Source organism: Lepeophtheirus salmonis, chromosome 2 (assembly GCF_016086655.4).
Source record: "Lepeophtheirus salmonis chromosome 2, UVic_Lsal_1.4, whole genome shotgun sequence".
Taxonomy (NCBI): Eukaryota; Metazoa; Arthropoda; class Copepoda; order Siphonostomatoida; family Caligidae; genus Lepeophtheirus; species Lepeophtheirus salmonis.
The window spans coordinates 22,818,769-22,834,852 of NC_052132.2; the positions used below are offsets into that span (position 1 = coordinate 22,818,769).

General features: G+C 31.0%; 1 protein-coding gene across 2 annotated transcripts in view; it reads left to right on the forward strand.

The window, feature by feature from the left end:
- The window catches only part of LOC121132625 (neuronal growth regulator 1), a 374,771-nt gene that overhangs the window by 279,716 nt on the left and 78,971 nt on the right, over window positions 1–16,084 (forward strand). For both annotated transcript variants that reach the window (XM_040728061.2, XM_071886703.1), the window contains exons 3-4: window positions 5,024–5,239; window positions 5,313–5,437. In XM_040728061.2, the coding sequence (XP_040583995.1) occupies window positions 5,024–5,239; window positions 5,313–5,437 (341 nt within the window). The remainder of the gene's footprint in view (window positions 1–5,023; window positions 5,240–5,312; window positions 5,438–16,084) is intronic.

Consider the following 16,084-nt stretch of genomic DNA (forward strand, 5'->3'; position numbering starts at 1 on the left):
TCCTTACGCCACTAAGAAGTCTTTGATCGACTCTATCGTCATGGAATGTAAGAATTTAGATTAAATTCAAGTTTCCAGGGTCTGTGTGCAGTTCAGGCCCCGAATCGATACCGTTATTGAGACCAAAAGAGGCTTCGTTGAGTGAGATAAATATTCAATAATTTTATTTCTCCTCAGCTTTTGTGTTTTGAATCATCAATCTTAACAAATGCCCATTTGTTATTAATTTATGGTAGATAGATCAAAAGCTGTATATACAAATATACGTGTACACGCATGATAGATGTGGTAACCCATTTAATTAAGAGTGTTTAGGTAAGAATATAATAATTATATTGGATCGATTTAATCGGCACAAATTGACCTTAAAATAGATTCAAAATAACATATGGACCCACGTCGTCACTCAAGACAATAAGACTTTAAAATCTTTAGACACGAGTAATTTTGAAATATTATTAGTATGAGTAGGGGTCTTCTCTGGAAACTAGGGTTATTTGACTATTTAATTGCTCTCTGGCCATGCATGGGAATTCTAGAACTGAAGTTTTCATTATGATATATATACGGAAGAAACTTTTGATTTATAAGGCAATTTCCAGCAGTAATCCTCAAATATTCTTTGTACCAACTTATAGTACTAGCGGTAATGCCGAAGAAAAATATATAAAACCAAGGGTTATTAATGTACCCAAAGATTGAGATCAGTATTTTTTTAGAAAAATTATGCTAAACTTATAATAACTAAAGAAGAAGACCAAACTATAGGAACATTTATATATGGAACTCCATATACCTGGATTAAACACGTTATTTGTCCTTTTCCCGTATGAGTCATTATTTTATTTTATGTGTACAAGAATAAAAAAAAGGGTGACTACTTTGTTTTTAACATTTCTAAAATGTCGATATGCAAACCTCTGCATAAATTGATCTTCCTCACATTCTTGTAATACAAATTTTAATCTTAACCATCCTTTTTTTTACAAAAATTGTAACCTTTCACTTTTTTAACAAAAATTAATAACTGACCACAGATATCGTTGGAAGGGTTTATTTCCGAAAAATTACTAACAAAAGATGCATCTTAATACAAAGTATACACTAAGTACTGTAGGTGTATAAATATTATAAGAGATGAAGGATCTAAATCTCAAGTGGAAAAAAAGGTAAAAAATGACGTCAATAGACTTCCACGTATCTACAACTTCATTAATTATGCAGGGTATTAAAATCAAACCTGCTCATTTTTTTCAAAAATCCTTAATGTAACGGAGGCTATATTTTGGCCAGTTTTCTAGAAAATTGGTTTGAAGTGTACGCATGATGAATGTTGAAAGAGAGGATATTATATGTATTCACCTCCGGCATCAATCACAGCCTGGATCGGGCCCATACAGAGGAGCAGGCATTGACGAGGTAGTGCCTAGGTACGTTGGTCATTGTCTTCTTGATGCATACTATCAGAGATCTTTCATGAAAGGTGACATTCGATTTGTTTTAGATTCAACGTACCTTCAGACATAATAATCAATCAGATTAAGATCTGGACTGCTGGAGTACATAGCAGTACTCGCACAGACACTTCAGCGACTTGTCTGAGACATGATAAGTTGCTAAATCTCGTTTTCAGCTCTAAGGTCAATTTTAAGAAATTTACTGTATCCAAGGTAGCACAGTTTCCTCCATCATCTTCAGATAGATCATCTTTACGGCGCAACACTGTACCTCCTTTGTAAATGGAATCTTTTTTATATCTATCGCCATGATGCCCGAATCTCGATAAAGCCTGCTGGCACAAAAATGTTTCTGCCGGCAAAAAAAAGAGACGCCATCAGACAGCTATATGACAAAATCGTCAGTGGATGATATGGTTTGATTGGATTCACAATGACGCAGTAAACCCTCTTCAACACAAAATACAACAAAATGTTATATCTTTTGACTTTATTATGGTATTTACAAAAATTCAAAACGTAGTATATCATGCTACACTCAATTATTTAGTTCTGTACTGTAAAATTAATTGTTAACTACTCTTTTATTCGTTTATTTTAATATGTGTAAGATCTTAAGTAAGCCAATAAGAGGACATCTCAAGGGGGCTTAGAAAAGTAAAAACTGAGGAGCAGAAGAAGGAAAGTATTAACTTTTACCTAAAAAATAAAACATATTAACATTATTTACGAACTATATCTTTATTCTGACAGATCTCATCTCTTCCACTCCTTGAAAATGAGTATTGTGAGCCATGCCATCATATACAGGCAGTAACCCGGATTCTTACCGGTGGAAAAGGTCCAATGAAGCAGACATTTGTCATGTGAATTCTTTCTCTTTGAAGATCAAAGAGAAAATGATGTCTTTGTTTTTAATTCATTTCGACCAAGCGCTAATAATTGAGTACATACTTTAAAAAATTTAAACTTCAAAAACCCCTAGATGAAATAATTTTAAAAAATGGGAAAAAACAACACATAAAACTTTGATTGAACAAAAGAAGGGCGTGGGTGTAAAATAAATAATACATAATTAATCAGACAATAAAAGAAGACAAGTGAAGTAAGTCAGAGAAGTAATGTAATTTTCCAATATTTTTACTGAAGAAGGCGAGGCACTGATACTGCTTTGTTTATGTGGATAAATTTATAGAAAGACATCTGATATTATGCTATTCAGCTTCATATTTTCATCCACTGCCGGGTCCATCATCAACAAAGTATGTTTCGATAGACTTCAAAACCTAATTTTGTAAGCCACATGGAACGTGACTAAGTTTTATCCTTGCAGCATATAAGATCCTCTACGCTTAAGATATGAAGCCCTCAATCTTGCCTGACTCCACTACTCCTTGGAGATGTAGCAATGAGCCAATCGGGGCGAATAAAGTTTTGGTCTATTTCTCTTCTTATTAAACTCTCTACCATTTCTATTAACGGAGTAACTTCATCATAATAATAAAATAAATGAGAGAAGGGCACAGGCCCTCTTCGACAGAAGGAACACAGTTCATCTTCAGGATCGGCCTGGGATTTACTTCTTAAATTAAGGATTTTCCTATTCCGTAACGAAGCATTTTTGGTGGGAGTCTATGAAATAGTTTTTCAAAATAATTATTGGGTCAATGGACTCGATAATGTTGTTTAGGTTTGGATGGGTTATCCACATTGGAGTAATTAATCATGGCCAGTTTGATTTCATAACTAGAAGAGACTTTTAGAATCATGAGTAATGGCTTAGGAAGACCAAGATAAACTGATATATTATTGGAAATAAATAACAAGCTCCTTGACCTTATTGATAAAATGAAATTGTCCAACATTGTTTCCTCCCTAGAGTATGACTTTGTTGATAGATATGGTTTAACTCATGGGCCACTTTTGCATTATTTAAATTAGTTATTAGTTATTTTTGGCCATTCTTATATTGTAGAAGTCTAAATCTCTAAATGAAAATATCTAAAAATCTGTTTGTGCTTATTAAATTTACATAGTTTTAGGGGTCCAGATACAATTAAAAAAACTAATATCATAACCCTATATCCAAAGGTATTACCAGTATTATTATTATTATTTTTTTTTATTTAATTAAATTTTTGTCACATAAGCAATGAAGGAATCAACTTTAGACATGTTTATATTTTTTATATTTTTTTTACATGATCCCTTGTTTTTCATTTATTTCTTTGTCATTTATAAATAAAAAAGGATAACCTCAATAAAAACTTTAGAAAGTGTATGTAAATATCAAAACTTATTAATTCCACGCAGACTATATTCTCTAATTGCTTTACAAATGTATCACGAGTACCGTTCTTGACACATAGGAACATAGCTTTTAACATAATTTTGTCAAATATCAGACGTTAATCCAGAAATTTTTTCGGTTGCCCAATCTGTCTTGATTATTATGAACCTGGATGGCTGTTAGCTCTACATTTATATATAAAAATTTCTTGGGGAAGCACCTTTAAATCACTTTGTAAAATAATGAAACTAATGTTGGGAATGATAATTGCTTAGAAGCTTTATGATTACCAGGGTTGGTTGTCTTTCTGAAAATCCTGTACCGGTTTTAGAGTGTATTAATTTTTTGTAGCCAAATTGATTTGGTGTTTTAGAAAAGTTTGGCCTGAGCTTGTATCAAATAAAAATTTGGTCTAGATAGATCCCACAAAACAAAAATTCAAAAAAAGAGAATAGGAGTGAAAATTGCTTCATAGATTTTGACCCAAAAAAATCGATCAATATATTGTTGTCTCGAATAACAGTCCATTATTTGAAAATGATTAAATTATGGATTGATCGGAGATCATGGTCTAGTCCAAATCGGTCAAACAAAAATCAATTAAGACAGAAAAAATATTCAAGCTCAACACAAATGATTACCTTTCCATTTCAATAAAATTTGTTGGAGTTTTCATCCAGATGTAGTCACTTAAACTGGTATTTGATCTTGGATGTAATATATTTATGAGTTTTCATATCTCAAGCATATCTATAAAATAATGAAAAATTGATAGACTTTATTAGAAAAGGGCCTTATCCGGGGCAATAATTATTTTAAATCAAATAAAGTTACTAAAATAAAGCTAAAATTCTTAGTTTTAGTTCAAAAACTTTATTAGACTTAAAAGTCTTATATTTTGCCCAATATGGCTCCTTTCAAATCAAATCCATCAACTTCTCACTATTTTATTGTAACCATCAATTTTTATAACTTTAAGAGCAACTTGCAGAACAACCAGAGGGTTAATAAGAATAATTTATTGATAGAATTTGACGAAAATGCGTAAAACGATAGAAATATAATCAAGGTTCAATTTTGAGAAAAATGATTCTAGCTTGCTTTTGTGTTGACTGGCCTCATTCTAAAAAGATCAATAGAAAAACCAAGGAAACAATGCTTATTCCCTATTCTATGCTGAGTTGATAGGTATTTGTACTTTTATGAAACTAGTATAAAACTATATCTAAAACACGTTACACATATTTTAATTAATATAAATTTAATATATCCGCAGGATCAACTATAATCACTTGGTATAAAGGAGATCGGATTATATCGGCTGGAAATTTGAAAATTCTTGAAGATCCTCGTATACAAATTAATGTAAAACAAGGTCGTGGTATTCAAATTATAATCCAAAATGTTCATACACAAGACCAAGGGATCTACTCATGTGAGGTTAATTTTAAGGACAACCCCATCAAATTAAGTCATAATTTGGAAATCTTAGGTAAAACAACCAATTAATAACCCCATTCCTACATAATAAGTACTATATATTTTTTATTTTTTTATATTTATAGTTCCTCCCGTTATCAAATCTATAAATGGAGGACGAAATAGTATTCGTGTTAAGCAAGGCAGTAAAGTGGCATTGAACTGTACAGCTTCAGGACATCCAAAACCACTTATACATTGGGAAAGAGAGGTAATTTAATTTCTAATTTTATCATTATACAGTTTTATTTGACTTGAAAATGACTCATTTGTCCATACGTAATCATAATACCGTTATCAAAAACTTCTTCTTCTTCTTTTTTTTTTTTTTTTTTTTTTTGGGGGGGATTGATTCATCAATATATTCTCCTTCAATAACCGCTTCTCCAGATTCGGTAACAAGCGATAATTAAGTGTTTTAGAACTAAAAAATGATCCAGATGATTAGATACCACTCTTAGGAAGAAGCAGTACCGTACTCACGGGTTTGCTATAGGGTAGGGAGTGACTATCGATGACTTACTATTAATAGGAGCTACTAAAAAAAGTGGTGGACTCCAGGGTCCCTCTGCCTGATGGTTACGACTATATGCAAGCCTGTGTCTACGCAAGTTTTCAAAATAGTTATCTGTCAATTTTTTTTTTTTTCTTTTTGTCATATTCTAAAATTTGTCAAATTTGCCATTATTGAAGATTAAAGCCCTGGAAGTCTCCTTTTGAACCAAGTGAGACAACTTGTACTAATTGTTGTAAGCTCAACAGACTACAGAGAGAGAAAATTAATCTTATGTTGTTGTTTTTTTCCAAAAAATAACTTTTTATGTAGATTTGGTCTTGATCATGACAACAGCACCAAAACTTTAAAGGACTGAAACCGTATGTATGCTACGGTTGTGTGAGGTAAAGACTGAGACAAGACCACATCACTAATACTAAATAGTACTAAAATAAATGCATAACGCATGAAGGAGAATCACTAAATGAATAAATTTGAATTTTGCATAAATATTGTGCTTATTTATATATTTCTTGTAAGATAGTTTTTGTATTAGTAGATAAATAAAACTAAAACTTTTTGTTTAAATCCTATGACCGACGGTAGATTCAAATATTTACTTATTATTCGGCTTAGCGTTTGTTTTCAAAATCTTTTGAGGAATACCAAATATGCTAATTGATTAGTAATAATACAGAATATTAATCACATACCTATACAAAATACAAATGAATGATAATGAAGTAAATTTAAGCCGATATATTTACTTATGAATTATAGGATTCTAATTAAAAACAAATATTTTTTTGGAAAGATTAATCTTGTTTCTTTTTTAAAACCTACGTTTATTTATGTAAAATAAACATTATAAATTAAAAGCAGTAATAAAATCAACCAACAATAACACATGGATAACTAAATAATAAGTAACACTTCAACTAATAAAAATGTTTATAGGATCACTATTAAAAAAATTATAACAAAATAAAAAAAAGTTTAATACACACATTTTAACACTTTATCGTTACCCCCTCTATTTCTTTACTTATATTTTTAACCACTATTCCATTCTTATCAAAACTTTTCATCATGAATATTGATCTCTTGGCCATCTTCTCCATCCTTTGAGGTAATGTCTTTTTATTTTTCTACGTTGCTGCGTACATGACTGACTCTATTTTTGCAAGCAAGACTTCTATTTTGAACTTTTCTTGGCAACTAGCCAATCAACCCTTCGTGATTCTGCAGTTTCATTGTTTCTGTAACATCTCCTTCACTCTGTTAATTAATTAGCGCACGGACAGAGATAGAAAAAAGAAGTGCTCTGAATTTTCAAGCCAGAAATCGCCGTGTTTATTTTTCACTACTGATTTGTTTGTGTAGAGTGAAGATGTAGCCATTCGGTATCGGGACCACTTATGTTCATAAGAAGTAAAATGGCTTCCCAATGCTGTTTTCGGATCTGAGATCCCTAGTCTACTGCAGCATCTTTTAACAATGATGCATCACTGTCCAATCTCTAAGCTTTTGCCATCCTCAATACGTCCCTTAATGTTTTTGAGGTCATTGTCCCAAGTAAAAAAAAAGAAGAAACAAGAATGGAGTTGCTGAGTAGATGAATGATGGTGTGTTATAAAGAGTAATCCTGAGTTTGACACTTTTTATATTAACTGATGAATGCACTTATTTTATAATAACAATATTATATATGGGTTAGTGGTACGGGAGTACTGAGTACTATACTCAAATGTAGAGATGTACCAGCCCCCAAACGTTGACTTCCCGTACTAAACTTAAATCACGCGTCCAAATGGGAAGCAAAAGCTGTCCCATGCAACAATTTTTGATAAATGACATCATTATAGATATCTACAAGTCACTTCATCATAAATCAATCTTGTATAATTTTAATAGGCCTAATTTAGATTTTTAATTACCGATTCGTGCAAAAATTTTGAGACTAAAATGATCGAATTAAACAATGATGTATAATTTTATATTTTATAAGTATTAAATATAAGTTGACCTTTATAGGCTTTGTTTATCGCCGTAGGTCGAAATAAATAAAAATAAAAATATATTTTTAATATCTAAAATAATTTTATTTATATAATTTATAATTATTATAACTAATCCTGAATATGACCACCGTAGGCATCAATAACGACTTCCAGGCGACGCTGGAATTTGCTGCAGGTGCTCATGATGCTGGTTTTTTGACATGGAAGACCACTGCTCATTGTCAGATTCTTTTAAATCATCAACATATAGGTATCAAATTCTGCAGGCCTGGGACAAAACTTGCTACCAGATCAAATTGAGGCAGTCAAGAGTTCACCAACAAAAATAGAGCTGAGCTCATGGTTTGCTTTTTAACCATGTCTGCTGTCAGAAATAGTATTTTTTGGGCTGGAAGAAACACATCATAAGTCTCTTCGACACACGGTAGACCTTGAGACATTGATGTCTATGAGCATTTCAATCAAAATCAGATTCGGTTGCTCTTAAAAGGCTTTGAATACAGCTTCAGTAGTCTAATTTTCTTTGACAACCCCTCCTGGGGACTTCTAAGAAATCCTTATCCAGGTACTCTTTGATATGTAAAAAAGGCTACCTTTGAGGTATATTTGGCCGCAATAAGTGTTTTTGAGGACATTCTGGTGGCAAGCAAAGTTGCAATCTTTCGCCATTGTTTTTTTCAAAAAGTCACTAGATTTGATTGGTCTTTGTTTTGGTCTTGAGACTTAACCTTAAGATCAACTCTTCCCAATTTGGTGAAGATTAGGCAGTATCTTGCACCGGTCACATTTTAATTATACAAATTGGATTATTTCATTTTAAACTGCAAGGAAACAGACATGGCCAAGATTGTTGGTGTAAATGTACGCAGTGCATTGAATACTATGTTCGTGCAATGTTTACAAACTTCAGACCACTTTAATCACCAGACCATAACCATTGGGATTATTTTTGGAAGGGATTCATTGAGGCAAAGACTAATTCTGCATCATTTACATATATGAGGTCATTCAAAGCTTGCATTACCAAAGAATTTATCAAATATCCTGAAGATGCTATCATTGGATTGTGTAAGGCTTAGATGCTGAGTGAGGGCATTGATCAAAGCTAGTGGAGGACATGTATAATAAATTTGGTTTTACATATGGGAATCCATTTAATTGTGATACATCTGTGGCTTTTCAACGCCACAACAAACTAGAATATTGTTTTTGTATTTTTTTTAAATTTAGTGTGGATTACATTTTTTTTTTGGGAATTATCGACTATTTTTATCAACAAATTGCACTTAGACTAGCCAAAATTGATCATCATGATAAAAATTTGACAAATTGATATGAATTTTTATGAAATAAAAAAATAAAGGTCATATCGAAGGCAATATAAGTATTTTTATATCAAATGAAGTTACAAATTATAGCTAAAGTTCCTGTATATCTTAACTCATTCCACAAATTTGAATACAATACCCATAATTGACTCAAATAAGTCTATAAATATTTGGTTGAATGTATATAAGAAGTAACAAAATAAATTGGGGGTTTCTCCTTTTTTTTTCTTCAAGATTGATTTTATGGTGATGCACCAAATATACAAAATAATTATCTATAAACCTTTAGGTTATCAGACCGGAAATTTTTTCGTACGCACTCCGTATATGTACAATATACATATATTCAAAGTTTATGTATAATTCCTTCAAAGAAATGGAGAAAAGTTATAAGAGTTTCGTTTTAAATAAAATTTATTACGATAAACTCTTTATATATAAATATATATAATTAAATTTCATCAGATAGAAAAAACTTATAAATGTTTACACTTATTTTCTTTTGAAACTTATACAATTATAATTTCAGTACCTAAAAAATATTATTTTTCATGTAGGCTTTAAAAAAAAAACGGAGTAAATTTTTAGATTGATTTTCATTATTTGTCTTTTTCCGCAGGGGGTTGCGATGCGATGTCAATTCATTTGCCTAATTTGGTCAAACTTTATTGAGATATCTAGATCTTTGAAAAACCAATGTTTTTCAATAACCTCTTCATTTAGCAAATATATAAAAATAGTGACGAAATGATATTTTGATTCAATTTTATGTCTCTTTATATTTGTGATTGATGATTCATTTATATTTTTGGACGAAAAAAATAATACCAAAATTTTAGGTAGACCAGAAATAAATTACATTAAATTAATTATTCATGTCTTACTATGGATATCCAGTTTTACACACAAAAGCAAATCCCAATGTTAATTTCGAGGAAATCACTTCAAAAACTAAAAAGAAAAAAAAATCTAAAATAAAAGATTGACTTGAAGTACCTTCGAGAAAAAAAGAATAATTCTCTTGTTTGAATTTTTGTTTAAACATAAAAGAGTGATATATATTGATGAAAAACGAGTTGATTTTCTTTTCTGAAAATTTTCATATTTTGATTATTAAACATAAACAATTAGTTACAAAATAAAACAAACTTGATACTTGCCCTTAAACATAAGTTTTCATTTGCGCACTCCGAGAAGTTTTTCCAGACCACCTTATACGCTCAGCAACTTTTTTTTTTTTCAAAAAGGCAAACTGCCCCTGGAAGAGCAAAGAAAACCGCCGAAGAGTTGATTTTCTTTTCTGCTGTCTTGAGGGTGGAGTGGCCAACTTCTTTTTCTTTAGGTCTTTTTCAACTCTACACTCTCCCTATTGACTACACATTTTGGGTGCATGTCGAGGGAAGTATTGCAGTGTCCAGTATCCAAACAACAAGGCCCTCAAAGTCACTCTGAGTCAGCACTGGCACGCCATGATAGATGAGTATATCACCAGCAGGTGCCAGGGCTTCAATCGCGGCTTGAAAACCATCATTGTCACTAATGGCGGGTACATTAATGATTAAGAGAGTTCAGATGCACAATTCTATTAATTTTATTGAAATTCTGTTGTTAATTAATAAATTATATCTCGTTTAATTTAAAATTCAAAGTGTTCATATTTTAATGGACCAATCGGTATATAAAGCCTGGTTTGGGCACAGAGTAGAATTGAAGATCAACACTAGAGTAATTCTTGCCTATGTCCTTCTTTTTTGCATCTCCCCCTAGTAACAGCTGTTTTAGCTGATTGATTGAAATGCCATGACAGCTAAGCTTGTCTTCTCTAAAATAAATCATCCATATGTCAGTTTTGCCATGTTGATTATGATTAGTAATAGTTCCCAAGTTAAGGAATAATATGCAGTTAAACTTGTCGTTACTTCCATGAACTAAAAGATGTAAAATTTTCAAGTTCTTAAAACAGAGAAGAATGTCCAATATTAGTGATGTACAGATACAAATACAAGGTACCAATTCTGGTACCTAAACTTGGATCAGTATTTTGATACTTTTTTGAATAAAATATGAAACTAAATTTGAAGATTTTTATTGGAATAAAAGATCATCTTGATTATTTTATATTTTTGCGTCTTGCTCAGACTTTTGGAGAGTAACATTAAATACTGGTTTTAATTAGGCACAATTTGAAAAAAATTGATTATATACACAAAGAAAAAAAATATGAAAATAACTCAAAAATAGAAAAAGGATTTACTTTTTTTTTTAAATGGTTAGGTTATTCTAAAAATAATTATTCTCTTAAATTTTGAAACCGTCATTTCATTTAATATAATTAAGAAATGTATTAAAGAAGATAGCTCAACAATAAAAACCGACCTTTAGTACATCATCAGTGGTCTATTTTGTTATACGCGTAGCTATATATATTTTACTCGAAATTATTTACATTTTCTTTAGGTCAAAATTAAACTATCTGTCATAAGGGTTTTTGTACATACAAGCATATATTCGTTAATATAGTTTAATTTATGATTCGTTTTTCTTTTTAGTTTTTAAAGTGATGACCACAAAATTAGTACTCAGATTTTTTCTGGGTATAAATGAATATTCATTGTAAGACTTAAATAATTCATTTTATTTAATATTGTCTCTTGTCTACATAAAATTTTCATATTTTTTTTTTTTTTTCTAAAATATAAATCAATCGCAGGCATAACGAGACATAGAATGGATTTAATACCCTGCAATTTGGTAACGTGATGAAATTAATTAATTCCTTTTCGGGGCTGTTATAGGTAATGGAGAAACTTTCGAATCCAAAAAATACCTACACCCATATAAAAATGTTTTGTGGTCTCCCTTCTGCAGAAAAAAAATATCATCTCTTCATAATTTCTATCTTGTATACTCCTGAAAGAGAAAGGGGGCTGGGAGTGATGGCCAGAAATCTATCAAACTACTCCCCAGCCCATAGTTATGTCATTGGTGTTCCATTATTTTTATGAGATTATCACACTGTCAGTACCGGTTCCAATACCAATTTAGTATAGTACATTTTTGAATGCGTCAGTATCCTAATAACACTTTTTTATACCCAACAGCACTTGATGGGACTTGACCAAATTTATTTAATGACAAAAGGTATTTTTCATAACGATGACAATACAAAAAAGATGAAAACTGACAAAAAACGTCTTATTTTCATCCAAAAGTATCAGCCAAGTGGGGAAACGATCAAAATAGATCCTGTATTTTGGGGCTTATAACTTCTTTAATAATAATTTTAAAAATTAGGCATTTTCGAATAAAACTATTTGTCAAATAATGAAATCAGATTATATCTTTTTTCTTTAAAAAATAAAAAAATTATAACTTTTAATGGTCATTTCTCCCTCAATTTTACTTACTTGTCAGCAATTTTCTCAAGTTTCAAACAAGCTACATAAAGGTTGAAAAAAGAGTACATTTTTATTCATAAATTTATTTTCTTCATGTTGAAAAATGAGTTATATACACAGATATTCATGTTGAGTACTTTCACCAAAAAAAATTGTCTGAAGGATATTTCGCCTTAATATATAAATAAATGAAGTTTTTATGTCATTATTGTTTGATATTGATGTTCCTTATACATTTTTGAATCAAAATATGTAAATTAAATTTTGTACAAAGGCATTAATAATTGTTTTCTGTTGGAATAATGCATGAAATTACACCCCAAAATTTGAAAACATGCTATCAAAATCTCACTTATGAAATAAGTTGAAACCAACCGATTAGATTAATATAATAAGATCAAAAAACACGACAACAATTAATGTGGTAGAAGTACTAATCAATTATCATTTGATAATTATCGATTATTCATATTGGAAAAGACTAATGGATTGACGGAAAAACATAATATCCTTCAAAAGCAGTGAGTTCTACTTCGTTATGATATCAAAAGTGTCATAAGGAAAAGGTGGTTGGCTGTGATAAGGCAAATCACTGAGAAGGAACGGGGAGGCACGCAAAGGTCGGGTCGTAATGGAGCACGAGGGAATGAGAGACGTAAGCGAGGAAAACTAAAAAGTTCAGTACAAATTGAGCCATCTAGAATCAAAATAGAAAGATGTTAAAGGATGGTTCTCATTAACATAAAAATATTTTGATTAAAAATTCAAAGGAGACATGAATTTAATCAAGAAATAATCAATAACGAGGTATAAATCTCATATACATAAAAGCGAAGTTTCCCAGAAGCAAAATAGTTTAAAGTGAAAGTACTGAATCATAATTTAATTTATAGAGCACAAAGTAAATTTTATAATTATATTATTATTTCACATAAAAGTAAATAATCTAAAAATGCAAACAAACAAAAAACTTCATATTTGGGTGCATTTTTATTATATTTTCAAAAACGTGAATTAATCGCTTTATCACAAAATATAAATGAAGAGTAATGATTTATCAAATTTAAAAGGAGTATGAAAAATGAACAATATTAATTATCTTTATTCATCTTTTGTCTGTATATAATGTTTATAAGGGGACAAAATGGGAAATTCCATTTGTATGGCTTGATATTATACATAGAGATATATCGAAATTTTTGTTATTTTACCAATCGTTCCTTCCTATTTTGATAATTCAAATAATCTTTAAGACAAGTAGAACTGTACAAATGTTTATTAGTTAATATGCTGTGTATCAGATTTTCTCATGTGTTTTTTTTACGCTCACCAGGAGTTTCACCTTTTTCACATCTTTTAGTAATAGAGATGGGAAAAAATTAGCTAATCTCAATATAAGTAAAAACCACACCTTAGATAACGTTATAAAAATATGATAACATTAATCAAAAGGGTTCCTATTTCTATTTGTCGTTGTAGAAAAGCATGATGCAATTAAGATTTCTTTTCATGTTTGATTTTCGAAACAAGGACAAATTAATTAGTAGTTTATAAATTACGATGGATTCAGCATACGAACAATAACTTAATTTTGAATTTAATAAAGAGCAGAGATGTTGCGACGGTATCATGGCTTTGGTGAACTCAAAGGATAGTATAACAAACAGGGATATTTATAACACACTTGGATTATAAATACGATTCATCCAAAGGATCAGGAAGAGGTTAGAGGACGATAAGGAGCATCCTGACTCAATCATCAAGAGGAAGTGGAAGGCAGAGGAGGAGAGGATGAAGTCCAGGTGCGACAGCTTCATCATGAGGATGGAGTCCGTCATATTGGATGATCCCAAAGGATCAATTGCCAACTTGGCCAGGGAATTTGGTGTTAACTGGAGCACAATGGCAAGATAAATGGAGAAAGATTTACGCTGCAAGTCATACAGGCTGCAGACTGGCCAGTTGCTGTCAGAAAAAACAAGAAAAAGTATGTTTGAGATTATTTAAGTAAATTTTTAAATGGATTAGTTTTCCTGGGGTGTGTTGGAATCTAGTACCAATAGATGTGCCCACAACACAAAAAATTCACTAATCAACAACATCAAGGAGGAGTGCAGCAAGATAGACAAGGAATAGTGAAGGCTGCTACTGCGCACTTTAGAGGCCGAGTGGAGGCTAAGGGTGGCTACATCGAATGAATTGTAATTTGGACTATATAACATTGTTGCCAGTCTTTGAATTATGGAAATAAAAGATTTTTGGCCGAGATATGCTAGTTTTTTTTTTTTTTTTTTTTTTGGTAAGGCGACTATTAGATGAAGGACCAAGTATATTTACAGACAAAGTATATCAGCATCTATGTATGTACTATGTACATTCATTTTTGATCTAAAAAAAATAGTAATGCAGTCATTTTAGTGAAGTTTTGCAGGCATTTTGCATGTAGCAACCCTGTACTATCGAATAAAGAGTTGAAGACTCTTTTTAACCGTGAGCGGACTTTTGAGGATATTAATATTTTTATTAATTATATCAATTTATGATCATTATATAAGCAAGAAACAGCAGTATGTGGTTCGTATGTAGTTCGAATGTTTTCGGTTATAGTACTTTAAATAATATACAAACACGACAGCGATTCAAATAGAAGAAGTACTAATCATTTCTCCGTTATGAACTAATTATCATTCGACATGATGGATTATTCAAATTAAACAATACTCATGATTGACGAAATTTATTCGACACTTCATGTAATCATCTAATTTTGTTGATTGTATTACGAATGATTTGGAACAACGCTTATGGAAGGTCACTTCTCTTGCCTGATATTATGCTTGTTGGTCAATTCATGAGTATTTATCATACTATCACAATAAATTGAATTAAAATATATAATCGTATGTTTTGATAAATTGAATATCATTATTTGACCAAATCTCCTAAATGGTCCTTTGGTGAAATATTCATTTGGAAAATTGTCCTTCTGCAAAATTTCATCCATCAAAAATGTTTCTACTCGAACATTTTTAACAACGAACTTGTGTAGCTAAAATCATATTTTAAAAAAATAAGTATATTTTATAAAATGTGACTTTTAATTAGGTTTAGCAACACACATGCATTCGGTTCAGAAACGGTAGGGCTACAGAAACTAAAGTACTCCCTGGATCATTGTACGTGACATTAACTTTTTATCAAGCTGTTATTTAAAAAAAAAATCATTTTCAGTATTGAGTAACTACTTGTCGTGGGGTGAGAGGCAAATCGTCGTAACTCAAATATTTACCTTGATTTACTGTTTAATTTAGCTTGAAAATTCCATTCTTTCATTTTAAATATTGATGATGGGGAGACTGGTGAGGGTTGGGCCAGTAGGAGAGTTGGGCCATGGGCTGTTTACAGTAATTGGTTAATCACATGGCTTTTGTTTACAGTCAATTATGTAAGGTATGATGTCACTTCCTTTCCTTCATGTTAGCTAAGCATTAGAGACAAAAGTAAGCTGTACAATCTACAAAATTCTAAAATTATTGATGAAAAGTAAATTCTGTAGGTGTAACAGAGCAACAAAGTTTGACATAAAGTTGAGTTGGTATGCTGGGAATTTTATTA